We start from the raw sequence: 26,264 nt of genomic DNA on the forward strand, positions 1-26,264 counted from the left end.
TCCTTTCCACCTCTCAGAGTCCCGGTGGCACACGGAGTAACCTCCACACACAAAGCACTCTAAACTCCAAGTATCCACATGTGCACTCTCGCACACACACACACTCAGACGGCTGCTTTGCAGTCCCATTTCGTTTTGTGGGAACTTTTACACGTTGTCCCGCACAAAACTATCTTTAAAATCTTTAACCAAACTCTTGTGCTAATGGCTAAATTAGCACAGAAAGCTTCAAGGCTTTTACCCACAATGGGACATTTTATAAAAGGTCATAGCTCACAGCTTCACAAATGTCTCAAAGGAAAGCTTGAGAAGAGTAAGTAACACACTCGATTGCTTTCTGGCAGAGATGAACAGATTGTATGGCTAAATTAATACCCCAGCGACTTCAGCTTAACTCTGTCCAGTAAAATAAAGGTCTGCAAACCAGCAGTTCAAAGGTTCATCAATTATAACGTAAGACTGTAAAATATTAATAATATGAATAATGATATGGTTTAGTTGTATAAACCGTACAAAAGCTCTATTTTGGCCTCTGCTTTTAAGCTACATTTCCTGGCATTAAGCTCTTTTATGCTTCAAAAAGCATATACGAATATTTAATTCTTAACTTTCAATTTCCCAGTTCAAAATCATGTAATGTGAGTGCTTTGAACTGAGTTTTGACCCTAAAATGAATACAAATTTTTAATAAGTACCATCCCTTATTATAACATTGTTATAATGGCAACATATGTAGTAAATGGTATTGGTCTAACTCCTGAATTTCTATCACGACAGTTTCTAAGGAAAACCAAATGGTGAAAGACATCTCTGGCAGCAGCCACGAGGTGAAAGGCCAAAATAAACGCAGAGCTGGACCTAGTTGGAGTCGCAAAAAGTGGACAGTATTGGCCTGACGAGGGCATTGGGGGGGATTTGTTCCTCTGTGTTTGTCTAGGCTATAGGAAAATCTAACTTTATCACACCTCATCTGCTGGAACATCCCGCTCAATACCCGGTGTATTTTGGGCTTATTTGGCAGATATTTTTATCAGGAGCGCTGGCAGTGCTAGGCTGGGCAAACTGAACAAGAATGTGAAGAACATTGAGGACATCGATTCACGTGGACATATGAATTGAAGCAGTGACGGGGAGGTAATTTTATGTGATGGGTGCTGATGAAGGCAATGCAAAGTATTTGGAATTTTGAGATGGAGGGACGCTCTAGTAACTGGAAGTGAGGAATGGGGATTATCACGGCACAGCGCAGAGCCTTCTCCTGGGCTTTAGTGAACACTACATCAGGGATAGTTGGAAGAGGAACAGTTTAAAATATCAAATCAATAACCAAATTATAAGGTGTAAATATCACCGTTTATATCATAGCTTACTAGAAAATGTGGATTTTTCAAGTCCATCATGAAATGATAAGAACTCTGAGAAGGTGTGTTTAACCAGGCTGCTTTACCCTAAATGCTAACATTTCCATACTAACAATGGCAATAGATGCTAGAATTAGCATGAAACTGAAGGAGATAAGAATTATATTTATATAGCGAGTACTGGGGTGAAAAAAGAAGAAAAAGATTTGTGTATGATGATAGTGGACACATTCGAATAATTTGCTTGCCCAAACACGTGTGGTAGACAAAGAGAGTACATCAGTGTTGTTGAATTTTAGCCGACTGACCTGTGAGACCAAAACTTCAAAAATGACAATCATAGTAAGCATTCAAAGTAATAACCTACAGCACAGTAAAGTATATTAAGTCATTATTAAGTATTAGGTATAGTAACTGTTGAAGTACAGCGCAAGTCCTTCTACAAACGAGGTAGTTTTTTTTTAAGTTTTTAATTAAACTAATGTTTTCTTTCAGTTTTTACCAGGTCGGAGTTGCTACCTGGATAGAATCACTTGTCAAATCTTATTAAAACTGCTAAAAAGTTATTCTGACTTTACCCCAAAATAAGGTGATAAAAAGCTGTTGCCACTTTGCTGTTGCAGAATTATCTCAAAGATTCTTTGAGCACCATGTTTCTCCGTTGATGTTTCTGGCATATTATTATATTTAAAAAAAAAATGCCCACTTGGTTATGTTCCAGGTCATTACTAAAGTGCTGTACATCGTGTACAATTAAACTTTACTGTTTGCTGATTTCAGTGGAAATACCCTTTCTGATGTTTCCAGTGTTTCCACATCTGCGATGGAGTCCATCTGAGGGGCATGTGTTTCCATCAGTCAAGGCCACAGCAAACGGGTCGCTCTCTATTGCATAATTTTCACCCTCTACTTAAGCAGTTTGGGAAATGTAAAAGCCCTGCTACATTTTTCAGAGGTGATCCTTACGAATTACATCATTGGCTCCCAGGACAGATTTTGTTGGGGTCTCAGATAACAAGATGACTATTGTACTTTTAGTTTATTTATTTATTTATATTTTAACTTTTTACAGTCAGCACATGATTGCAACAAACTATAAAGCTTTTAGTGTAACTTTGCTTTGCTTCATTTCCCTCCTAAACTAGGACTTTCCCAGACAAAGCAAGATATTTAAAGATGTCACATTGGTCTCTGAGAAAATATTAGGAGTAAACTCCACTTTTATTTCCCATTTCACAGACAAGACAAGCTTTAGAAAAAGCAGTGCGCAGAAAATTGATAATGAAAATGATGATTAGTTGCAGCCTGAGCTGGCAGTGATGCTAGAGGAAACACTGTCTTTGCAAAATGAAAACAAGTGAGTGAATGTTGGCTTTTAGCAGTATTCTTGTCATTGATGATACCATCATCAGTGGCGGTTTAGCACTGTAAATTAATACAAGATACACACAGAAGCACATTTTAGAGGTCAAAGCAGAAAGTGAAAAAAATTATGTGAGGAAATATGAGCCTGTTATTGATTGTTAAAACATTTCTTATCACCAAAGAGCATCTCTGGTGTCTGCAGTACATTTGTGCCATGCAGTGGTCTCACATACAGGACCCTAACCTGAAAGCTGTCAGTACCTTGGTAGCTCAAACCCTCCTCAGACGTTGGTGTCAAGATTATTTCTTTCTTCTTCCTATCTCGAAAAGTCCTACAGCTGATTTACCAGAGCAAAATAAAATAAACTATGGACAAAGGCACACTCGATGTGGTATACATATAGCCTAGTCAGCAAACAGAGATCCAGCCATAAAGGTGATTTCCAAATATTCCAGTGCAGATGTGATTATTTTAAGACAGAGTGTAAAAAACAAATATTACATTAAAACTGATTAGCATGAACTTTTAATATAACACCAAGAGAGGTTTTCACTCGTGTTTTGAAATGTTCTGTTTATATTATTTGTATAGTTTCAGGTTATAAAGGTGGCTTAACTGAGTCGTTTTAAATAAAACCTACTAAACTGGGGTCATATTATTTCACAATTAATCTTGTAATTGTTAAATGCATCTCCATGAAAAATGAAAATATCAGTGTTCTTTTTCATATGTTTTAAGGCTTTACAATAACAAATAGTCAAATACAAGTGACACAGACAACTGCAGATCACAGTAATGCTATAACAGACAAAAACGATACCTTGAAAATGAAAGAATAACTACTTAACAACATAGACAGTCTCAGGATCCCCTGGGTGCACTTTGGAATATTCATGCTATTATAATGATTTTTCCTCGGGGTTAGGAACACTTTACATTCACAGTGCTTGGAAGAAAAAAAACCAAAAACAGCAGGATTACTTTCACAGACGCGTTTTGAACGCCTACTTACAGCGTCTCCGTGCTCGCTGGGAACCTGGGGAGAATATCAATGTCAAAGCAGGAGATAGTGAGAGTCTTCCACTCGGAGCACTCGCAGACGGCAGGGCAGGAGTCAGCCTCAGATGCAGTGCTGATAGGGAGGGTGACGAGCGTAAACAATGCGCACGTTATCACCTGCATGCTGAAGTGCTGCTGCACACTGGCAAGTGTTGGGTTTCGATGGTAGTCCCCCTGAAGTCCACAGCCACAAAGAAATCTACCAGTTTGAGTCAAGCTGTCCCTAATAGCCTGTGCTGTTTGCTGTTTTTCATGAATAATCCTTAGAGTGACCAAGTGGAGCTGCACTGCACTGTTGTGCACAGTTTGCTTTACCGGGCCACAGGAGTTTTCTGTGAAGCTGGGGATGCTGTAGGACGGGCAGCTGCGGCTCTGGTGGGTTTGGAGGTTCTCTTCAGCTGCTGGAGGGGAGGGTGAAATTATTGAGACAGTCTGGTGTTGTGCAGAATGTAGTCCACCCCCTTCTTGACTAGGATTTGCAGGAATTTTAAAAGTTTTGCTAATAGATAAACTACATTTTTACACAACTTTTTTGTTCGTTGTAATTATGTTATAAGCACATAATAATAATAATAATAATAATAATAATAATAATAATAATAATAATAATAATAATAATAATAATGCTATTTATTATTATTATTATTACTATTATTATTTTAATACAACTTAAAGTATAATGTATACGTTTTTAACACAATTCTTTTTTTAATACCACCTTGTGGTTTTCAGTATGCACATGGACAAAATTTTCTTTTTTCCCCTTTTCTATCCTCGAGGGCGGCAGTACTGGCGCAAAAAACACACCTTTGGACAATGTAGTTCTCAAATAATCAATTCCCACACTGCTCCATGATGGGCAGCCTACACTTCCCAGCGTTCCTCAGAGTTGCTCTGGTCCGTTTGTTTTGCTGCTCAGACGCGGCTAGTTCAACTTGCCACAGCGCGGAGAAGCTGAGGGTTGTTCTTCTGATGGCTGTCTTCCGCATAGCGTGAATTCAACCTCTTCTCTTTAATTAGCATCTAACGGTCGCTTGTATTCCATGTGATTCTGCTTTGTAGTTTTTGTTTTGTAGTCTTATCGCAAGGTTAAATTCATTGGCTAACGTTTAGTTAGCTAGCTGGCTAACGTTTACAGGAGTTTCCACTTGTTGCTAGCCAGGAGGAGCATCGCCCACAACAATGCCAGGATACCCTTGGTTCTCGTGGTTTCCTTGACAGATATCTGTTTCCTTATGTGTGGTCAAAACAATGGTGACACGGCTCCCATGTGTTGTGACAGAGTTATCAATTGTAAAAAAGAAAAGAAAAAAGTTCATAGGCATCCCATTTTCGTTCTTAATCTGATTAACGGTGCACTTAACAGCGTTTTCCGCTGATGAAAGTAGTGCTGCGCCATACTTTGCGAAGTCAGCCGTTTACGGTGTCCGCTCCTCGTCTCAAAGTATGGATATATCCAGCGACTCTGACTCATACGACAGGACCCCGGACCACCGGTCACGGCGGCGCGAAGCCCACCGCAGACCTGGCCGGGACAGGGCGAGAGGCAACGGGAGAGAAATCGACGGGCGAACCGTAGACATCTCCGAGAAAATCAGCACTCTTGCAAACACCTTACAGGTACTTTGCGCAGGTTTGCGTCAAAAGACATGCTATGTGGATCTGTTCAGGGTCCACCTGCAAGCATTCACCTGTGTTTGTCCCCAACCATACGACCAAGTCAGGTGTTGGGAGATAACAAATCACTTAGGTATAAGTTTCATCTCATCATGGGCTGGGAACACACTGAACAATGGTCTGTTGGCCTTTTTTCGGCAAATTTTCAGTATCAGACTCTTTAGTTACTGCATTTAAATGATGTTTATACACTTTTTAAATGTAGGGTTTTCCATCAGTTTATGGTTCAATTGTTATTATGTAAAAGAAAAGAAAAATCAATTGCCGTGTGAGAAGGCAGCATAATGCAGTGATGCTCTTCCTTGTGTTTGTCTGATTCAGAGTGCTCCTGTTTTTGTGTCTCTTCTTTGGAGAATTAACCTGCTTAAATGGCATGTATTCCCTATTTACATGAGTAATAAATGGATACCAGTCAAACTTGCCACAAAAGATTTAGTGTTGGTATAAATTCATAATTAACATTCATAGTTTGGGAATGAAAAAATAACCACTGGTGTCAGAGACATCCTTTTGTCTTTCATGTGCTTTTTTCCACCTGTGGTTTCCGGCTAATGAAAGCACCTGTATATATAATAAAATGAATGGATGGATGGATAGCTCTGTATCCATAGCCTGTTTTGAATCCTTAACACATTTCAGCAGTCTTTAACTGGAAGTGTCTTAATGGCAGGACACCAGCAGGAACTTGACCAAAGTAGACAAGATGCTGGGTCAGTACAGGGAGCACACAGACGACCAGGCTGAAGCCATGGCACTGGTGAGATGCCTGTTCTCTTAGATGTCTTCTATTTTATTTTATTGCTGTACTACATATGTTAAGGCTGTTTTATTCTGCTTTATTTAGCTATTTTACGTTATAGAGCCATTTAGGTTTTTTTCTTGAGTTTACACTTGAAGTTAGTTTCATTTTTTAAAATTATTTATTTAGAATTTGATGATCGATGTCCTTTTTTTCCTTATTTAGTTTGTTTTGTTGTCTTTTATTTAAGCTGTTTTGCTGTATGTTTTATGTTAAGGCTACTATAATACAAGAATTTCCCAAAGTTTGTGATAAATAAAGCACATCTTAATTCTAGCAGTTTCACCCACTAATTTATGCCTTTTTATTCAGGTTTTTTTTAAGTGAATGACACTCCCAATTTTTTGCCAACTATATGTTTATTAGATCAGTTTCTGCTGACAGCATTATACATCAGTATACATAAGGCAATCAACAAGGACAAACTGTATGGAAAAGAAGGAAAAGCCCCCAGAAAAATAGAAAAATGGGGAGTGACTTCTTAGGGGTCAGTTTGCCAGTTGAACCCATTTATCATACACAGCTGCATGGGGCCTTTGGTAGCAACACTAAGCAGTCAGAGATGGCTGGTTAGAGATGGATCATCAGATGCTGACAGTGAGGTCAAATCCATTCTCTCTAAGTATGTTAAGAAAGGGCCCCAAATACGACACTCCCATTTATGCTTAAAAACAACAACAAAAACGTCTCTCTGCCTCCTTCTAAGTCATTTATACTTTTTCATGCATCAGCTTAGGGAGAACCTAGAGGAGTCAATCAGCCAGCTGCAGACACAGAGGCGATCCAACGGGGTTCGGAGCTCCTCAGCCTCCACCCTGCATACCAGCGACCTGGAAGCTTCCTCAGGATCAGGTATGAAAAAAATGACCAGTAGAACCAGTGATCGAGTTTTGTTTAGTAAGTCTTTTTCAGAGTATGAAAGTGTTCTACTTCCTGCTATATGTTTATATTGTTTGTTAGTTTGCAAAGCAAACCTCTGATAAAATGTATGCTTGTGATTTCAGAAGGCCAGCGTTTCTACCCCACTTCTCCACTTAAGGATTACACGAGCCCTCCAGGAAGGAGGAGGAGGTCTCAATCTGCCAATGTTCGCTTCAAGGAAACAAGCCTGGAAGGAGACGGTGTAAGGAACAACAGACCAGCTAGTGCTTCATTCACGTTCAGCATATTGCCACTAGAGGGCATATTGGGTAGATCCACATAGAGTATGTTGTATAGTCCAAAAAAGTTACTTTTCACTGGCCACAGTGGAAAATGTCATGGGGTCAAGGAAAGGTGTGAAGGAGACTTGATAAGTAAAGAGGAGGATAGTGTACGCTAGACTCCTTTACAGTGTCACAGCGGATGTCTGCTGTATTGAAAAGTACAACATCCACAACATAGATTAGAAAATGCACAACTTATTCCACCTCAGCATGTTCTTACCAGCTGAACAACAGTGGAACTTAAAGGCACTTTGATCAGTTAATACAGCTCATAATCTGAAATTAGAAAGTTTTTATAAATCTGCGTTCTTCTAACAATGCAAAAGCTCAACAAGAAGCCAATTTTATTGTAGTCGTGTAAGAGTTAAACTGTGGTTGTTGCTGTGTGATAAAAATTAAAAACATAGGATCAGGTTGTGGACATGGATGTCATGTTTAATACATGAGCTGTGCTATCTTGTCAGATTTGTTGATCATTTTCAGTCGCTATAGATTATGGGAATGACCTCCTACTTTCCTAAAGAATGGTGTAATGTATCCTCTGCTGATGGAGGTAAAGGAAGCTTTGAAGCACTTTTATTCAGTTTTTGTAGAATTTGTGCAGCTCTTACTGTGACTGCCAAAACAATACTTCTGGGTCATTTAACTTAATTAGAAACCTCCTAAGCAAAATTGGCTGTTCAATTACAACCCATAAGTGCAGTATCGGGTTCTGTGGATGTGTCTCTGCTGCTGCCGTCTTGGTCAGGGATTCTGACTGTGGCTACTGACGTTTTCCTGACAGACTTTTTTGCTGCTATTTAATTTTTTGAATGAAAGAAAGCATCAGGTGATATGCTGATTTATCATCTCCTATTTGAATAAACCTCTTTCATTTGATACATAACAATAGGTTATCTGCTGAACTTGATAAGCGGTTAAGAGGATGGATAGAGAGATGGATAGTTATGATAATCCAGTAACCTAAATCCAGTATTTCAGGGGATTAGTCTGACACTAAATGAGGCTAACAAAAATTAGAAAAATAGATGAACATTTGAATCTCATGAATATTTTTCATAGTGTAGGAGAAAGCTGGTTATTATTTGTCAGTCGGCTATGTCACTGTTATGTGTTATCGTCTTAACTAGTCCTTAATTAATCTGTATGTGTGTTAAATCTCTTTAATGCAGGGCTCGCAAAATTTTAAAATCCCTGGTAGCCCTTCGGGCAGACACTCTTTAGTTTTTGGTAGCCCGAAATAAATTTGAGTAGCCCGAATAAAAAAAGATTATTTTTATTGTATAATATTGTAAAGGAAACAAAACATCAATCAAAAAATTGTTAAAACACAAATTACAACAACTGTGTAAACATTACAATCAACTCAAATATCTGGTTCTAATTAAACAGAATTTTCTGTGAACTTGTTAGAACTGTGTAGAACATGAATTAGTCTGTGTCAGATCCTGAATCTGAAATTTCCACTGAAGTCTCGGATGAGAAAATGCCACTCGACGTTGAGGGCATAGCATCTCCTTCATCAGCTTTCTCTTCCTGTGCATTGCCCTCCATTTCACTGCTCTTTGTTCTTGTCGGGGTTTTATGATCCAGGTGTCTTGAACCTTTTCCAGAAAACATCCAGAAACGAATCGACTTGTCAGGGCAAAAAGATTCAACTGTTTCCCCATTAATGGAGAGTTGCATGCAGTCATTCAGTGTTTCAGGGTGTAGAGAGGTACGATGTGTTGTCTTCACTCGGTTCATGCAAGAAAATCCTCTCTCACAGATGGCTGTCGATGGACTAAGTGTCAGCATTAATTTCACCAGCAACAAGATATGAGAGAGATGTTCTGGATTCTCAGAGAGGAGATCTCTGTACAAGCAATCTACTTTGCGACCCCGGCGTTCTGCAAGCCACACTTTTAGATCCATCCATTCTTGTGGAATTTTCTCTTTCTCTTCTGCATCTAGCAAACAGGCAAAATGTGTGACAAGATAATCCACCTCTTCATCCCCATAATTTGCTAGTTCTTCTCTGGGGTAGGGAAGAATGGAAGGGTCAAAAACCTTGAAACAAGAGAGAGGCTTTTCATGGAGATTTTTAAATCTGTTGTCCATGTACTTGACTGTGTTGTCAATAATCTTCTGGATCTCTGCACCAAAGGTGTCTTTGTCTGTTCCCTCACCTCTTCTAGCAGGTCGCTGACTTTTTGTTAGCTGAGTTCCACAGTAGCAAATGCTACCATCCTGGTTCGCTGTGAACTTTGTGTCCAAGGTTTTCAGATATTCTCCTGGTTTTGTTTTTAGGCTGAGTAAGCGTGATGTTGTGCTCTCAACTAACTGATTTGTTCGTGTGATGTTTAGGTTATCATGCTGAAAATCAGTAGAGCACTTGGATAAGATAAGATAAGATAAGATAAGATAAGATAAGATAACCTTTATTAGTCCCACACGTGGGAAATTTGTTTTGTCACAGCAGGAAGTGGACAGTGCAAAAGTTATGAGGCAAAAATTAGAATACAATAAGAATAAATACAGTACACAGCTGCACAGAATAGAATAAAATAAAATACTATATACAGTAGAATAAAATAAAATAAATATACAATAAGATAAAAATAGAATACAAATACAAATACTATATACAACTGAGTAAAAATACAACGATGACAGAAAGGATTATTGCACTTAGTATTATTGCATATGTATGGATGTGTGTGCTTGATCAGTTAAAGTCTTTATTATGGAGTCTGACAGAAGTGGGGAGGAAAGACCTGCGAAATCTCTCCGTCCCACACCGTGGGTGCCGCAGTCTCCCACTGAAGGAGCTGCTCAGTGCTGTCACAGTCTGCTGCATGGGGTGGGAGATGTTGTCCATCAGGGATGACAGCTTAGCCGCCGTTCTCCTGTCACTCACCACCTCCACTGGGTCCAGAGGGCATCCTAGAACAGAGCTGGCCCTTCGGATCACCCTGTTCAGTCTCTTCCTGTCCCCAGCAGAGATGCTGCCGCCCCAGCAGACCACGCCATAAAAGATAGCAGAAGCCACAACAGAGTCATAGAAGGTCTTCAGGAGTGGGCCCTCCACTCCAAACGACCTGAGTCTCCGCAGCAGGTACAGCCTGCTCTGCCCTTTCCTGTAGAGGGCGTCTGAGTTATGAGTCCAGTCCAGTCTATTGTTCAGATGAACACCAAGGTACCTGTAGCTGTCCACAGCCTCAATGTCCATACCTTGGATGTTCAGTGGTTGCAGTGGAAAATGCTTGTGCCTGCGGAAGTCTACCACCAGTTCCTTGGTTTTACTGGCGTTGATCTGGAGGTAGTTCAGCTGGCACCAGTCCACAAAGTCTTGGGTCAGACCTCTGTACTCCTTGTCGTCCCCATCAGTGATGAGGCCGACTATTGCAGAGTCATCAGAGAACTTCTGCAGGAAGCACTGGGTGGAATTGTGGGAGAAGTCTGCAGTGTAGATGGTGAAGAGGAACGGAGCCAGAACCGTTCCCTGTGGGGCCCCCGTACTGCAGACGACCCTGTCCGACACACAGCCCTGAGTCCTCACATACTGTGGTCGGTCGGTGAGGTAGTCCAGGATCCAGGTAGTGAGGTGATGGTCCACTCCAGAGTTCACCAGCTTGTCCTTTAGAACCGAGGGAAGAATGGTGTTGAAGGCACTGGAGAAATCAAAGAACATGATTCTCACAGTGCTTCCAGCGGTCTCCAGGTGAGCGAGGGAACGATGTAGGAGGTGAATGACGGCATCATCCGCTCCAATGCCAGGCTGGTAGGCAAACTGAAGTGGGTCCAGTGATGAGCTTATTAGGCGCCGAAGCTGAGCCAGGACCAACCGCTCCAGGGTCTTCATCAGGTGGGATGTCAGAGCCACCGGCCTGTAGCTGTTGAGGTCCTTGGGGCGTGAAGTCTTTGGCACTGGTACAACACAGGAGATTTTCCAGAGCTGTGGAACTCTTCCCAACCTCAAGATGGTACTGTAGTCCAACATGAAATGCAGGAAGCGAACAAATTTCTCAGTCTTCATCTCCTGCACCACCCCCTTAGCCTTGGCTGCATCCTCGGCTTTGACATCACTTCCTTCTGCCATGTTCTCCATATGAACAACAGTGGGAGTGTAATTTTTTTCCACAGCCTTTAGACATCTCAGCCGGCTTGGAAGCCACCGCGTGCTCTTCAGCCCACTGAAATGTGCCAGCCTCTCATTTAGCAGTTCACTTATTTCTGTCAGCTCTCTTCGCTTCTTTGGGGAATAGTAGTACATCTTAAAGATGGTTTTCAGTGTATCTTCAAATTTCACCAGGTACTCACAGCCTTTCACGCTATCCAGCACGGCTAGCTCTAGTTTGTGTGCCACACAGTGGATTGTTATGATGTGGGGTATCCTCTGTTTCAGTCTCCCAGCTACTCCTGTTTTCTCACCCATCATCACTGCAGCACCATCAAAATTTGCACACACTACTTTCTTTTTCCATGTGTCCTCTCTGATACCCATGGTGTTCACTGCTTCATCAATAGCCTCTAAAATACCTGCAGCATTTGCACTCTTGACTGGCTGACATTTGATCATGTATGTGGCTATGTCACCATTATCCCTCACATACCTGACGTGAACCAACTCCTGTTCTATTATACCAGTGTCTGTACTGCCATCTGCAAGAATGGATAAGAACCTGCTTTCTTGAATTTCCTTTTCAATCTGGTCTCTTGAAGTTTGTGCTATTGCTCCAATAAACTCTCTGCAAGCATGGTCATTGAGGTAAGTGGAACCAAGATCTAGGCCATTTGCTTTCTGAAGTTTGCAAAGACTGCTAAATTTTGCCTGTGGTAGTTCACTCTTTGCAACATAGTACGCAGTTCTAAACAGCTTTTTCAGGACTTCTTGTTGTGCTTGGTTTATTTTTAGTATGGTTTTTGCAATTGGTGTTTGTTCTGGGACAGATGCTGCAGACTGAGCACCAATGCATTTCTTGTGATGCAGAGATTTCTCATGAGTTCTGATGGGGTCTTTCCTAAAATTACTGGTCCCAGTAACAAAGGCGCTTGTCGACTCAGCAATAGAGGGAAACTCACGACACACCCGGCAGAACATCATGTTATTTACCTTGTCATATTCCAGCCACAGAAATTCTTTTGTCCATGAATCCAAAAAACTGCGCTTTCTTTTTGCCTCGTAATCTGATTTATCATAACTTTTCCGCTTTGTGGTAGGCCTTTCTTTGCCTGTCCCTTCTTCATCCTGACCTGTCTTTTTTGGCTCAGCAGAACTAAAATACCTGCGTAAATCCATCTGTCTTTACACATGCCAGAGATTTTTTTTTTTAAAATTCTCTGCGCAGTCAACCTCTAGCACGTTTAAGCTTGCTGCGGGAGATTTCACGTGCCACGTTTGAAGAGTAAGCTAGTGAGTGATGTTGTGTCCTGTCTGACTATACCATATTGCACCACTAGAGGGTGGTGTCGTGAAATAAGAGGAAAGTGCAGCCGGGAAATTGTAGAGTTAGAATATAGTTAAGACAGCTATCTGATAACTCGATATGTCTCCCTGTTACCTCTACGATGTAAAGTTATGTGCTGCATTCATTAAAGAGCACTGTTCTTTGATGAGGACTCAGCTAATTACTCAGCTACATTTGCGAAAGAAAGCAAAGGCATTGTCATATATTTTTACTTCCTATGATAGCCCGACGGGCAGGGCTGAGATAGATTTTGGTAGCCCGACTGGAAATATCACTAGCCCCGGGACGTCGGGCTAGCGATTTTGCGAGCCCTGTAATGACACTGATGGGACATGGAGGTTGAGGCAGAGTTCAGACAGACTGTCCTGTTTGTTGAGTCCCAACTGAGAAAGTTAAGAGACGATTATCAACAGCAGAACTGAAGATAAGAGAGTAAATAACTCATCTACAGCTCTTATTCCAAGTCAGAGTTTCACAGAATCAGACTGTAAATTTATTTAAGTGATGGGAGTAATCACATTAGTTTGATGGCCCAACAACACAAAAAGGAGCTGGAGGATTGGATTACTCTTTTTAAACATTATATCATTGAACTGTTTATGATTACTAATGGTAAATGGACTGGTTCTTATATACGCTTTTCTAGTCTAGCTGACCACTTAAAGTGCTTTACACAATTTGCCTAAAAAAACTCTTTTTTCTAGTGCTTCTATCTAACACTCACACACAGTTACACTCTGATGGATGCATCGGAGAGAGATTTGGGGTTAATATCTTGCCCAAGGCATGCAGACTGGAGCAGATTGAACCGCTCACCTTACTGGTCTATCACCTGAGCTACTGTTCATATAAGATGAGGATTATGGTGTAAACTTACCTCTGCATCCTGTATAATAAATATAGTTCTAGTATTTGTAACAAACCAAAATGCCTCCTGAAACTTTCATTGTCAGGAGGCACAGCTCTCTGAACCAATATGGCATCTGTGTGGTTGCATGTTTTCACTGGACAGCAGCAATCACCTGTAAATAAGACATTTATTACGCCACCTTTGGCCTAACGTGTCAGTTCAGTTGAATTTAAGTCTTTTTATAGCACCAAATAACAACAACAGTTAGCTCAAGGCACTTTATATTGTAAGGTAAGGATTGTAGAATAATAGAGAGAAAACCCGAACTATAGCACAGTCCCCTATGAGCAAACACTTGGCAGTGGGAAGGAAAAACTCCCTGTTAACAGGAAGAAATCTCTGGTGGGACTGGACGAGCAGGGAGGGGCGGCCATCTGCCGCAACCTTCTGGGGGTTGAGGGGAAAACGGGATAAAGGAAACAGTACTGGGCAGAGCCAGAGATTAATAATGACTAATGATGAAATGCAGAGACATGAGTGACAAAGAAATACTGAGTGCATCATGGGAAACACCCAGCAGTCTAGGAGGGCTCAGGGTCACCTGATCCCGCACTAACAACTGTACATGCTTCATCAGAAAGGAAAGTTTTAAGCCTAATCTTAAAAGTAGAGACGGTGTCTGTGTCCCGAATCCAAACTGGTTCCACATGACCTCTTCTAACATGGTGATATGAGGTACTTAATATAAGATGGGGCCTGATTATTAAGATCTTGTATGTGTAGAGAAGGATTTTAAATTCACTGGCAGCCAATGAAGAGTCGCCAGTATGGGAGAAATATGCTGTGTTTCTAGCCCCTGTCAGCGAGAGTGCGCTCACTGCAGCATTTTCCATCAACATCATTTTATTCACATGGGTTTTCATTTGTGTTAGTTTTTCCCTTTCAGATATCTGTAGTGTGTTTTCACGATGCAGCGATGTGGAGCGCCGCTCAGCCGTGCCCTGCTCGTGTCTCGCGTTTTGTATTCAGCGTGGGTTTGTGGCTGTCTCACACAGATTCATACCCTGCACCAGTCCATGAGGGATCTGCGTTGTGACCAGCAGAGACTGTCTGATGACCTGGATAGAGAAATCCTCCGGAGGAACCGGTATCTGAAGTCTGAACATAAAAGCTCATACCTTCTCACACAACACATTCACAATTGAATTTGACAGCTATTGTTTTTATGTTACTGCAAAAGTCATTTTATGGCCAAATCTCCAATAATGGTTTGTTGTTGTCAAGTAGCATAATTAAACCGTTAGCCAGAGCAGCACTGGTGCTAGTTTCTCTTTGCCAAATTAGAAAAGCTGCAGAGTCGTTCAGACACACTAAATACGATTATTCTCATTTGTATTCAGTCTGACTGCATTGACCTCTGAAAAAAACGCTCATTACAATAGGTTGTTTTTTGAAAAACAAATGTGGCTTAGTAACAGCAGACGGCTCTCTTACAGTTTATTAAATTGAAGAGCGATACGTTTCCAAGAGCATTACTATGTATGTCGCACTGTTTTGGTAAGCCACAATGAATGCAAGCAGGCTTTTATAGTCTCTTCTTCTTCACTTCTGCCCACAGAGTCATCAGTTTAAGTTCTCGGCTCTGGGAAGACAGTGTTGGAATATTGATCTTTTACTTTTCATATGCACCGAACATAAAAAAAGTTTTTTGCTTGGGGTTTGCAAACAGAAGCACGGTTTCCATCTCTGTGAAGTCTCCTTAATGAAAAGGTGATAAAAGTGTCACAGGGAACTTAAAGAGACGGCGCCGCGCAGTCAAAACGGATTAGAATTTGACATTTTGAAGTTATTAAAAATCACTCCTACCCAGCGCCGCTGACCAGAGCAAATTGATCCAGCGTCGTATTTCAGCATCCGAAGCTGCATAATTATTTTTTAGTGCTGTCAAATAATGCATTTATGGGTCCTGGAATAGTATTTCCAGTGTTTTGCAGTGTAAATATTTTCAGCCAGCTTGATTTGTCTGTTTTTGTTTTTTCCCTTCTTTTGTAGGGCTGATATTGACACCAGGCGGGCGATGGAAAGCCTCACAGAGCACATGACAGCTTCCCTGAGACAGGACTCAGTGAGTTGTGGCTGTGTATTTCATTGCCAGTACTTCAAGTGTGCTTTCTGGCTCTGTGAATGTGTAAAGAAAAGCGGAGGCATCCAGAATTTAAGGCCATCGCATCACAAATTTTGATGGATGAAAGCTGCTGTATAAAGCATGGAATATGCAAATAGCTGGAGTTTCTGGAATAGAAAATGGCAAAAGACAAATGGCTTCCTCTTTTTTTTTTAAAGTAGGCTCATAGTGCTCCAACTTTAGCAAATATTTCCCTTTAATTTCCAGGCACACAGCTTGTTACTGCACCATCAGTACTGTGACAAATACACAGCCCCACATGACGCCCAATATGTTTAATATTTTTTATCTCATCCTGTCTGTGGGCGTGACAAGATAAAGCTTTTTACAGGTGGATATGATGCTTCCTGATTAGGCAGGGAGGCGCTGCAACGCGAATGTAATACACTCAGTCAGTTATGAAAGATATTTTTATCATCCGCACTTTTAATTTCCTGTTTTCTCATCTATCGCACGCTGATGCCATTCCTGCGCCGGCGCGAATGTTCGCGTGACCCGAGGAGCGCTCATTCTCTCTCTCGCCGTCTGTAGGTGTCGTCTCGTGTGGAGCGGCGTCTGCAGGAGCTGGAGAGAGAGATGCACGGCGAACAGAGGAGCACGGGCGGAGAGAGGAGGCCGGAGCAGCGGGCGGCCGCGTCTGACGAGCCGCAGGAGGTGACACTCCTCCTCGCCACTCACCTCCCACACCTGGCTCTTATCGCTAGGGGCAAGATGGAGGCACATGAATTCAGTGGAACGATTTAACTATAACTAATGACCACATTCATTTATTAGAGACAACACTTAAAAGCGCCAAGTGAATATTAAAGTTATGACTGGCATCCGTGTTACCTGGTGATCAGCAAAGTTGATCTTAATCACAAATATATCTATAATTCATCCAAGTTTTTAAAAATGCAAATTCTACAATAGATTATACAGCAACATAGAGTTCCTGTAGTAATACAAGCCTCGTGCAAATGTGATTATATATTTATTCGTGTTCCTTCTGCCGTTGCATAAGAATGTGTTGGTCCGTGTTTCCCACAGATGTGTGTCATGAAATGAGGCGCACACACTTTCAGAATGGAATTATTACCAAAATAATACGTTTCTCTGGCAGATATCTAATTGGACAAACACTTGTGGAAAATAAATGAATAATAATAAACACAATGAGCTGCTTCTCAGTCCAGCTTTTCATCAATCATTGCAGTTTAGAAGGGATAACGACAGCGATCATTCTGCTCCATGTTTTGGGGAAGCATTTGCATTAATATGGAGGACAGCAACAAGCACAACCTGGCCCCGAGCCAGCCAGCAGGCGAACAAGAGATGGAAAGGGTCGGAGCAAAGGACCTACTTTCTTTACCAAATAAGAGCGAGGGGATTGTCCGGTGTTAAATCGCTGGTGTTTTTGTCTAAGACTGTCTAAGACCTCTGTCAGTGCGCCCCAGGGTGGCTGTGGCTACAATGTAGCTGCCATCACCAGTGTGTGAATGTGTGTGTGAATGGGTGGATGACTGGATATGTGAAGCGCTTTGGGGTCCTTAGGGACTAGTAAAGCGCTATATAAATACAGGCCATTTAAGACTGATACAAAAGTGCTGAAAGGAGTGTGTGCCAAATGTGTTTGGATTACCAATAATACACCTCAGCAGCTTACCCAGGTAAAGTCTGTGAATGGGAAACTGCTTTAGAAAAGTTTGGATGGCATTTTAGGCGCAAATAAAGAAGAGTTTGTTTTGCTGCGCAGCATAAAGAAAACAAGCTCAAATTCATCAGAAGAGTGAACACTCAATGAAAATATAATAGATGTTTTGAGGTTTACTGGACAATCAGATTTATTATGTACAGACGGGCTCATCAGCAGTTTCACCTTTAACCAAAATAGTCTTTGAGATCAGTTGGAAAGGTTACACGTTCAAATCTCTCTTTAGTCCTTCTTTGTCACATATGCAGAAATTTGGCTGATGAAAGCATGTCAGTAGCACCTTCCACAAAACAGCGCGGGGCTTTCAGGCAGTCTTTTGTTACACTGGGACTTTCCCAACATAATAACGCTGCCATCTGTGGTACAGAGATATTACAGTGAAAGTATAGTGGACCGTAGAAACAAAAACAGGTTGTCTGTTCAGAATTTGTGGGAAGTCAAAATAAGCATACTTGGTGGGATTAGTGAGCTTCTACAGGTTTAGATACAAGGATGGTTATTCTCCCTCACAAATACAGTTACAGAGCAGGGAAACATCGAGGTTTCTTGTGGCTTTCATGCTTACTGTACCTTCAATAACAGATTCTATAAGGTTCTTAAAGCTCGTTTTGCTTTATGAGACTATAAAACACACTAAGTAATTGCGTTGTTATAGTGCAGATGGTTGCTAAGCAAGAAATTGCTGCTTTCTTATATTTAATGCCAATCACGATCGTTGTCAAGACGTGATTTGTCTAAAAGCACAAGTGGCTGTAAAAGCGCTGTCATTAGGTGCACTTTAGTGATGTAGCTTGATGCGCATTATCTTGTGTTATTACTCATTTCTATTGCTACTTTACATTTAACCACACAAACCCTCCACATTATAGATCATCAGCATAATGCCGCTTAATGATATTTCTTGGTTCATCTGTATCTTCTCCCAATCTGTCACGTCTGTTGTATTTTACCGGTGAACCACAGAGGGGCGCTGTGTATCCAGACTGATAACCTGTGTGAGCAAGAGTTTTTCAACACGCTGTGTAGTGATGGTAGCTACCAATTCATTTGCATCCCTCTCCTCTGTCGTGCCCTAATGGGACACCAGCGGGGCCCAGGGCGATGGGAAATAATGCATTTGCCCAAAAATTAAGGGTAAATAAACAAGCATGAGGAAATGAAGAGGAAAATAATCTCTTTCACTACTAAAGAGCAGGAGAGGAGGGAGAGCAGAGGGCACATTTATTCCCCACCGATGGGCCCGCTGTGATGTGAATCAAATAGATGATGAGTCACTTGGGTAGATGTTATTGCTAGCAGCCGGTAATTCATCACCACAGCCCGCTTAGAGTGAGTGGGATGGAGTGGGATCTAAGCTCTTGTACAAATCCACCATGGTGCCAGTATCTCGTTCCAAGAAAAAGGCGATGATGATGGGGGGAGGGCAGGGGATACTGTGATGCAATAGCACTTCTCATGTGTCATCTTTATAGTGTCTCACAATAATACACGGTGTTTCCTGCATGGAATTTTGTTTGTGTGTTTTAGACTTTAGGGAGATGCCAAATTGGAGCCAGTGAAAGAGCGGAGAAGATGGCAGCCAGGCTGCTCAAAGCAGACAGGGAGAAATTCAAGGTAAAGAAACTGAGTGTTAAAGGAGCGTTTTTGCATTAGAGAAAATTTGGGATGATCTAAACGCCTTCGAGAATCTTGGTTTCAGTTTTTGCCGTACTGCTTCAACGATCGTTTTAAATAAGGCATGCAGAGACTTTATTATTGCATTGTAGCTGAAAATGACATTGAAACTTTCTATTTAATGTTACGGTTTTCATAATTGCAGTAATACAAATTATAATGTTTACTTTTTATTTACTGATATAGAAAACTTAATTGTGGCTCAAAATGTGAAGGCTATGATTTGTACTTATTTGACAGATTGTTCATTTTCTTCTTATTTGGGAATTTTTGTTGAACAGATATGTCTATTATTTTCCAGGCAAGGAAAGTTAAGTTTAAAACATTGAATTTGTTTTGATGATTTTTGTTTCGTTCTGCTGTAAGTTTCTGGATTAAACCCTGATACTGTTCAAATTCTGAAACACCTGTTCATGTAAATTGTTTTTGCTTCGCTGTCCTCAGATGGGGCAGGAACTAGAGAGAGCCAGAAGACTGCTGGAACAGTCAGAAGATAGCAGAGAGTCCCTCGTTCAACAGGTTTGTTTGTCCTCTGCCTGATTGTATGTAAACCAGTAAAGCTCATGAGACAAAACAGTAAGATGAGAAGAGACTTTTTGGAAATCTTCAGTGTTGTTCTGCCTGCTGTCAGACAGTCGGATGTCTTTTTTCTGCGTTTTCTTACACGGCTGATGATCCCCAGGTGGAGGACATGCGCTGCGAGCTGCAAAGGACAAGGGAGGAGAAGACGGGGCATGAGAGGGCACGGCTGGAGACTTCTCGGCCCAGTGCTCAGCCACATGGCAGCTATGCTGACAAGGATGGTGGAAGAGGTGGGCTGCAAGGGCCAGGTATTCGGTTGTCAGGGGAGAAGAGAGTGTATGGATGCAAGTTAAATGGATGGTTTTAAAGATTGCTGTGCCAGTGGAAATGGATGCTAAGATTTTGTTTTTTAGGATGACAACTTTCGGGTTTTAAATGTACAGAGTTGTGAAATGAAACACCGACAGCTCTGTTTCCTTCTTTTGCTCAATACTCGGGGTGTTCAGTAAAACACAGCAAAACAGCACAGTTACAAGTGAGCAGCAGAAATGAAACGCAGAGAAGGTGACGCAAGACAACAGAGCAAAACAAAAAATGCAGCCTGCTCACTGTGAAAACTTGAGTGTGGACTTACATTCATTCACAATGTGTTCACAAGATATACTGAAAATTTTAAATCGTGGGATGATTTATCTGTCACGTGGATGCTCGTTTTAAACATTTTCAAATAATAACATCATTGTGTGTAGCTCATCTCTACCAGCCAAAATCTTGGGCTTCCAGTCGATCTATACTTAACTAGGCTTTTTTTACTCATGATGGCTCTGCTGTTGTTTTTAGGGGGGGCTGCGAATCAGAAGAAAGAGGAGCTAAAGCCTCAGTCACACAGGCCTAGAGGGCGGTCAGTGACCACAGGAGCAGGGTCCTATCACTATCAACAACTGTGTACTCCCTGAATGTCTGGAAAGGGGTTGCAGGCTGTTGCCAGGGGAAATCAGTTGTTGTGCAAAGAGGGCGCTGCACGTTTTTGTGATTGCTTTCACAATTTGCGTTGCACTTTTCAGTTCCACTCCTTTGAAAGAAGTTTCTGAGTGTTTGCAGACAAGTCTCCAGGACGTTTTTGGTGCAACCATTCTAACATGACATTTTTTGCAATCTCGTGCAACCTCTTGCCAACTGTGCAGGAAATATGCACTTCTCCCTAGCAACTGGTGGTTACCAGGGAGTCACTGACCCGTCTCTAGAGCTGCGTGAGTGGTGCTGTAGCACCACTCACACAAGCTGCCACCAACCTCCAGGAACAATTTGCAAGCAGGAATACACATTTTTCTCTCATGACCAGAGGTTGCGAGGTGGTTGCAGACCAGTCTGTAGGCGTGTTTGACTGGGGCTTAAAACTGTGTGTTTCATAGAGAGGATGGACACAGAGGCAGCCCAATAAAAGATTAAGAACAGTATTTTTTATATTTAACAGTAAATCATGCAAAGTGTAAAACTACTCTAGTTGAGTTCAAGAATAAAAATAAAGTTAGAAGCTTATCTTACATCCCCCGTTATCCTCGTGTCGTGTTTTTGTGTTTCTGTCTTGAAGGTTTGATTGGTTAATGCAGAGCGAAGTAAAAAGGCTTCAGTGCCAGCAAGAAACAAGATGGTGAAAGGAAAACTTAAATGTTGGTGAGAGGACTGAGAATTGGTTTGAACTACACAGAATATCAAAGATTTATTACCATGAAAGGAGAAAAAATTGAGTGTATATTTGAGAAAAATATTGAAAATCCAACTCTGTGCGTCTGTTTTTTTTGCAACATTGATTTTAGGACATCAAAGTGTCTTTAAAGGCAGTGAAAGCTCCAAAATGAGAGATTCTTTAAGTGTCTCACGTTTTCTAGAAGGTTAGGTTATGTAAGGGTTTGTGCTGTTTAGTATTAGGTTGAGTGAAAGATTATTTCTTAGTTCATAATAACTTCATTAAATCCTCATAGCGTGCTTCTACAAATCAGTACTTAAGTTGTGGAGAATCCTTCATGAGTCGCAGAACTTTTCACTACTTTTGTATTCTGTTCGCCAGATGTTTGGTCGGTGACCAAAGTGACCAAGTCTTTAACTTTAGTGGCCCATGTAGAGAATATCATCCACGGCATTATACCCATTGTGAGCTCTAGGAGCAGTGGGACCACGCCGTGTGGCACCTGGGGGGACCAGCTGTTGCTGAAGGACAGTTTGCAAAAGAATTCTGAAAATAAACTGAGAGTGAATCTTATTACATTTCCCTTAAAAAATAAACCCAAAAACCCGATGCTGTAGCTTACCTGTTGATTGTCATTTTTGTTCCACTTTTTTTATATTTTGTTTCCACCGTGCAGTAACAGCACTCTGGATGTCTGCTGATAGTGGTGTGCATGTGTCAATAGATCGCTCAGACCTGGAAAAGGAAGTGGCAGAACTGCGTGTTCAGCTGTGCAAAGCCTCGGTCCGTGGTGAAGTCGAAGAACTGAAGAGGGCTCTGGACTGTAAAGAGAGGGAGAGGGTCCAGCTCAGCTTACAGTTGAAGGTGTGTGCGAGTCACAGGTGGTTCAAAAAAGAAAGACGGTGCATTTCTCGGGTCGTCTTACTCCAAAGACTAAAGAAGTCTCAGCTGGAGTTCAAACGAACACATCACAAGCATGCTTTTGATTCTGCCCATGCTGCTGTCTCCACCCCGTGCTGAGGTTATGTATGTGGGTCTGTTGCTTCTCCTCCACGGTCGCATCCCCTGCCTGCTCCATACCCCTTGATCCCTTTTATATCGTCAGATGAAGCGACATTTGGAATAGATCAGGAGTCAACAGGCAGTCATTTATCCTTCTCAAACTGGTGCAATGTGTCACTCCCATCACTGAAACAAGATGTAAGAAGATGATGGAGGGAAAAAAAGAGTATTGCAATTCCTTGCAAAGTTGGGGTGTTCAAGGCTGCAGTTGGTATCAATAAATTGTTAGTAGAAATAGCTGCACTTCAAGCATTGGCACATTTCTCTAATCTCTGATGTTTCTTTTACTGAAAATGTGTTTAAACACCCACACTTCCCCTATTGCAGAGTAGGTGCTGAGAGAATATGCGGGTGTTTGCATGTATCACCTGGGGCGTCTCGTGCCGTTTTTATGTCTAAATCGAAATAGACGTTGGAAGTGTTTCATTTTTAGTGGTAAATGAGAAAAATGAAGTATAATGAGGAGAATGGGATGGAAGATTCAATTTTTCAGTGGCTGAATTTATATACAGTCTAATAGGTCTATGACTAATCAGTGTATGACTAATTACTCCTAACTGACAGCCTTATTCAGTATAAACGCCTAAACGGCAACAGGGTTACCTTATTTACCCTTGCTTTCCACTTCAAACTTGCAACTTCAAAGAGATTGTGATTTTCTTGTGGATATTACGTTAATCCAGAGCAACTCTTCTTTTAGATTACTTTTCAGACCAGCGATGTAGATAATCCAATTGTACGTAGCGTGTAAACACCCTCAGCCGCCTCTGACCTCTCTCTGTCTTTGTCTTTTGTCTCTTTCTTAGCTCTGTCATGCCAACCCTTTATTCTTTATCTTTACTCTAAATATATCACACCTTTTTTTCTTTGCTTCTCTCCTCCTTTTTCTTTTTTCCTACCCAGCATAAACCCATTATTCCACTCTCCCTTTTTCCTGCTTCCCCAACCCCCCCTCACACTAGCAATAGTCACTCACTGAAATAATCTAAAATGCAATTCTCTGCTCCACAGAGACACACACCTTGACCTTTCTTTTCTATATATACAAGGAATTATCGTCAGACCTGGCGGTGCGAGAACAACAGCAGCAGCGAATGCTGGAACAGCTGAGGGACATACAGGTCGCTTAAATAATCAACCTTTTATACTGAAGTACACTCACATGATGTTTACCTCTTTATTCTAAGCCACAACTTTATCAGATTTTAATATTAAGATGTGAATAAACTAATCCTGTGGTAATAAGATGCTTGAGATTCTTCTTGTATGGGAATGGTTGCACACGATTTTATATTCTAAAGGATGAATATACATTTTATTCATAAATTCAGTCTTCCTTTCAGAGCCGAGGGCAAGCAGAGAGGAGAGAGACGGAGGCATTACTCCTCGAGAGCACAAGGAGCAGAGATGAATTGAAGACCAGAGCCCAAGAGGCTGTGCGCCAGTGGAGGGCAAAGTGCAGGAGACTGCAGAAGGAGCTGGAGGAGGCGAGGGCTCGGGCTCAACTTCATACTGACAAGGCCTCACAGGTTGGTTGAAGCAGATGCTTTCATAGCAGTTTTTTTGGACACAGCTCACAGAAGCAGCTGATCCTGTTAATGTTGACTTTCAGCGCTGAAATAAAAAGCAAGAATCTTAAAACGTCATTGATTCCAGTGAACTGATCTGCCCTGTCTGTAAAACTACATCTTTGCTCTTTTCAAAATGGGCACTCTGCCAATTTTACACATCAAAATTGGTTTCCTTATCTCAAGCAGCGCTTTGCTCTCCTGATTTGGACTCAGCCGGGGTCTAATGAAAGGTGCTAATGAGTGACATTATGGGAAATGTCAGCGTTAAGAGCTTGACCCGTATTAAGGGCCAGAAAATCTAAATATCTCAGCATCCACTGCATTGATTTTGGCTGTTTTCTTTAATCCACCCACTGTGGGTCGAATAACCTTACGGCTGCAGAGTGCTGAATCACTTGATTGCTTCTGCAAAACAACATTTTTCATGAATCATGTGTGAATGTCCAGCCTAGGTTCATATTAATGTGTTCTTTTAACTCTAAAACCACGTGAGAGGCTTTCATCTTTGCAATGAAACGTGAAACAAGCGTTGTACGTACAGAATACATTGTACTGTGTACAAGATCGTGCCACCGGTTAGCTTTTAATGTGTATTAGCGCAAGTTAAACCAGGACTGCTAAAACCACTTTGCTCTGTTGGCTCTGGTAGTGCTTTCGGTTTATAATTGATCAAAGTGAGAGCTCTCAGGTGAACCACCAAAGGTTCACTGTGGGAAATCTAGCTGGATCTGGTGGGAAACTGCAGCATAAATTCAGCATTAGTGGCAGTTGTGTCTTAAATGCTCCACCTCCGCCCTCTGCTGCTGCTGCTGCTGCTGCAGGTACAGGCTGTGTTACAGCTGGCACCACTGTTAGCTAGAACCAAGCCTCTTTGTTGCTTTGTCTTAGCAGCAGAGTCTGGCTCACGCACAACTTCTGTGACTTTGTTGGTGTGTTGTGAAAAGTGAAGTGATCAATAATGTCTGTACTAAAATAAGATAAGATAAGATAAGATAAGATAAGATAACTCTTTATTGTCATTGCACAGTCATACATAGTACAGTAGTACAATGAAATTGGAAAAACTGTCCTACGTCGGCACTACATATAACACAACACGACACGATATGACACATCACAACGTAACAAACAACACAACACAGTATATTAACTTAGTATAAAAAAGAAGAATAAGTGTATGTGTATTGCACACTGTTATTATTGCACATTAATTATTATTGCACCTTGTTATAAATATAAATATTATTGTTATTGTTTTAAACATTGTTACCTCCCCCTAAAAAGTCCAGGGAGGTATCCAGTCAGGTCAGCTATTTACATTGATCAGGGCTATTGCCCTGTTGTAAAAGCTGTCCTTGAGTCTATTTGTTCGGGACCTCAGCAGCCTGAACCTCCTGCCAGACGGCAGCAGCTTAAACACCCGGTGTCCTGGGTGTGTGCAGTCCCGTAGGATGCTGCGTGCCCTCTTGAGACAGCGAGTGCTGTACAGGTCCTTCAGGGAGGGAAGAGGATGTCCAATGATTTTTTGGGCCATGTTGATGACCCTCTGGAGTGCCTTTCTGTGTGCTGTGGTGCAGCTGGAGAACCACACACCGATGCAATATGTCAGCGCACTTTCAATGGAGCAGCGGTAGAAGACGGTCAGCAGCTCCTTCTTCAGGTCCATTTTTCTGAGGATTCTCAGAAAGTGGAGACGCTGTTGGGCAGCGTTATCATGCTTCAGTAGTGACGCCTCGGGCAGCAGGGAGAAACAAAACTGTAGCTGTGCTGCTCAGTGAGGTCAGGATACGTGGTTGGATGATGGAAGGCTACAGTTACATACATAATACTGGCAACTAATGTGGACGTTATGGACACCACAAAACTAGTAGTTACAGCCTGTCCTGTTTTCCTGATGTTTCATGTTTGTTAGCAACTTTGTGTTTCTAGCTGTGTTGTAAAATGTGTTTATTTTGTTTAAATGTTTGTTGTAACATATTTTGGGAAGTTTGTATTGCAATTAATTAATTAATCTGAGATAATTCTTGTATGTAGATGGACTTTTAAACCAAATATACAGGAGTCAACAAAAAGCACAATCTGAACTCAGAATATAGACAGAAC

General features: G+C 41.5%; 2 protein-coding genes across 7 annotated transcripts in view; one reads left to right on the forward strand and one right to left on the reverse strand.

The window, feature by feature from the left end:
• tshr (thyroid stimulating hormone receptor) overlaps nucleotides 1–4,650 on the reverse strand; it is a 29,153-nt gene extending 24,503 nt beyond the window's left edge. The window contains exons 1-2 of the mRNA XM_026142368.1: nucleotides 4,594–4,650; nucleotides 3,740–4,187 (exon numbers count right to left, since the gene is read on the reverse strand). Of these exons, the coding sequence (XP_025998153.1) occupies nucleotides 3,740–3,909 (170 nt within the window). The 5' untranslated portion in view covers nucleotides 3,910–4,187; nucleotides 4,594–4,650. The remainder of the gene's footprint in view (nucleotides 1–3,739; nucleotides 4,188–4,593) is intronic.
• Nucleotides 4,651–4,681: 31 nt separating this feature from the next.
• The window catches only part of cep128 (centrosomal protein 128), a 54,352-nt gene continuing 32,769 nt past the window's right edge, over nucleotides 4,682–26,264 (forward strand). Inside the window, exons 1-13 of one of the 6 annotated variants that reach the window (XM_026142367.1) lie at nucleotides 4,682–5,406; nucleotides 6,134–6,220; nucleotides 6,994–7,114; nucleotides 7,267–7,385; nucleotides 14,823–14,923; nucleotides 15,820–15,892; nucleotides 16,484–16,606; nucleotides 19,173–19,259; nucleotides 19,764–19,838; nucleotides 20,002–20,149; nucleotides 22,253–22,392; nucleotides 23,640–23,711; nucleotides 23,934–24,119. In XM_026142367.1, coding sequence (XP_025998152.1) covers nucleotides 5,233–5,406; nucleotides 6,134–6,220; nucleotides 6,994–7,114; nucleotides 7,267–7,385; nucleotides 14,823–14,923; nucleotides 15,820–15,892; nucleotides 16,484–16,606; nucleotides 19,173–19,259; nucleotides 19,764–19,838; nucleotides 20,002–20,149; nucleotides 22,253–22,392; nucleotides 23,640–23,711; nucleotides 23,934–24,119 — 1,506 coding nt within the window. In that variant the 5' untranslated portion in view covers nucleotides 4,682–5,232. The remainder of the gene's footprint in view (nucleotides 5,407–6,133; nucleotides 6,221–6,993; nucleotides 7,115–7,266; nucleotides 7,386–14,822; nucleotides 14,924–15,819; nucleotides 15,893–16,483; nucleotides 16,607–19,172; nucleotides 19,260–19,763; nucleotides 19,839–20,001; nucleotides 20,150–22,252; nucleotides 22,393–23,639; nucleotides 23,712–23,933; nucleotides 24,120–26,264) is intronic. The other 5 variants (XM_026142361.1, XM_026142364.1, XM_026142363.1 and 2 more) reach the window with 5 other exon arrangements.

Source organism: Astatotilapia calliptera, chromosome 15 (genome assembly GCF_900246225.1).
Source record: "Astatotilapia calliptera chromosome 15, fAstCal1.2, whole genome shotgun sequence".
Taxonomy (NCBI): domain Eukaryota; kingdom Metazoa; phylum Chordata; class Actinopteri; order Cichliformes; family Cichlidae; genus Astatotilapia; species Astatotilapia calliptera.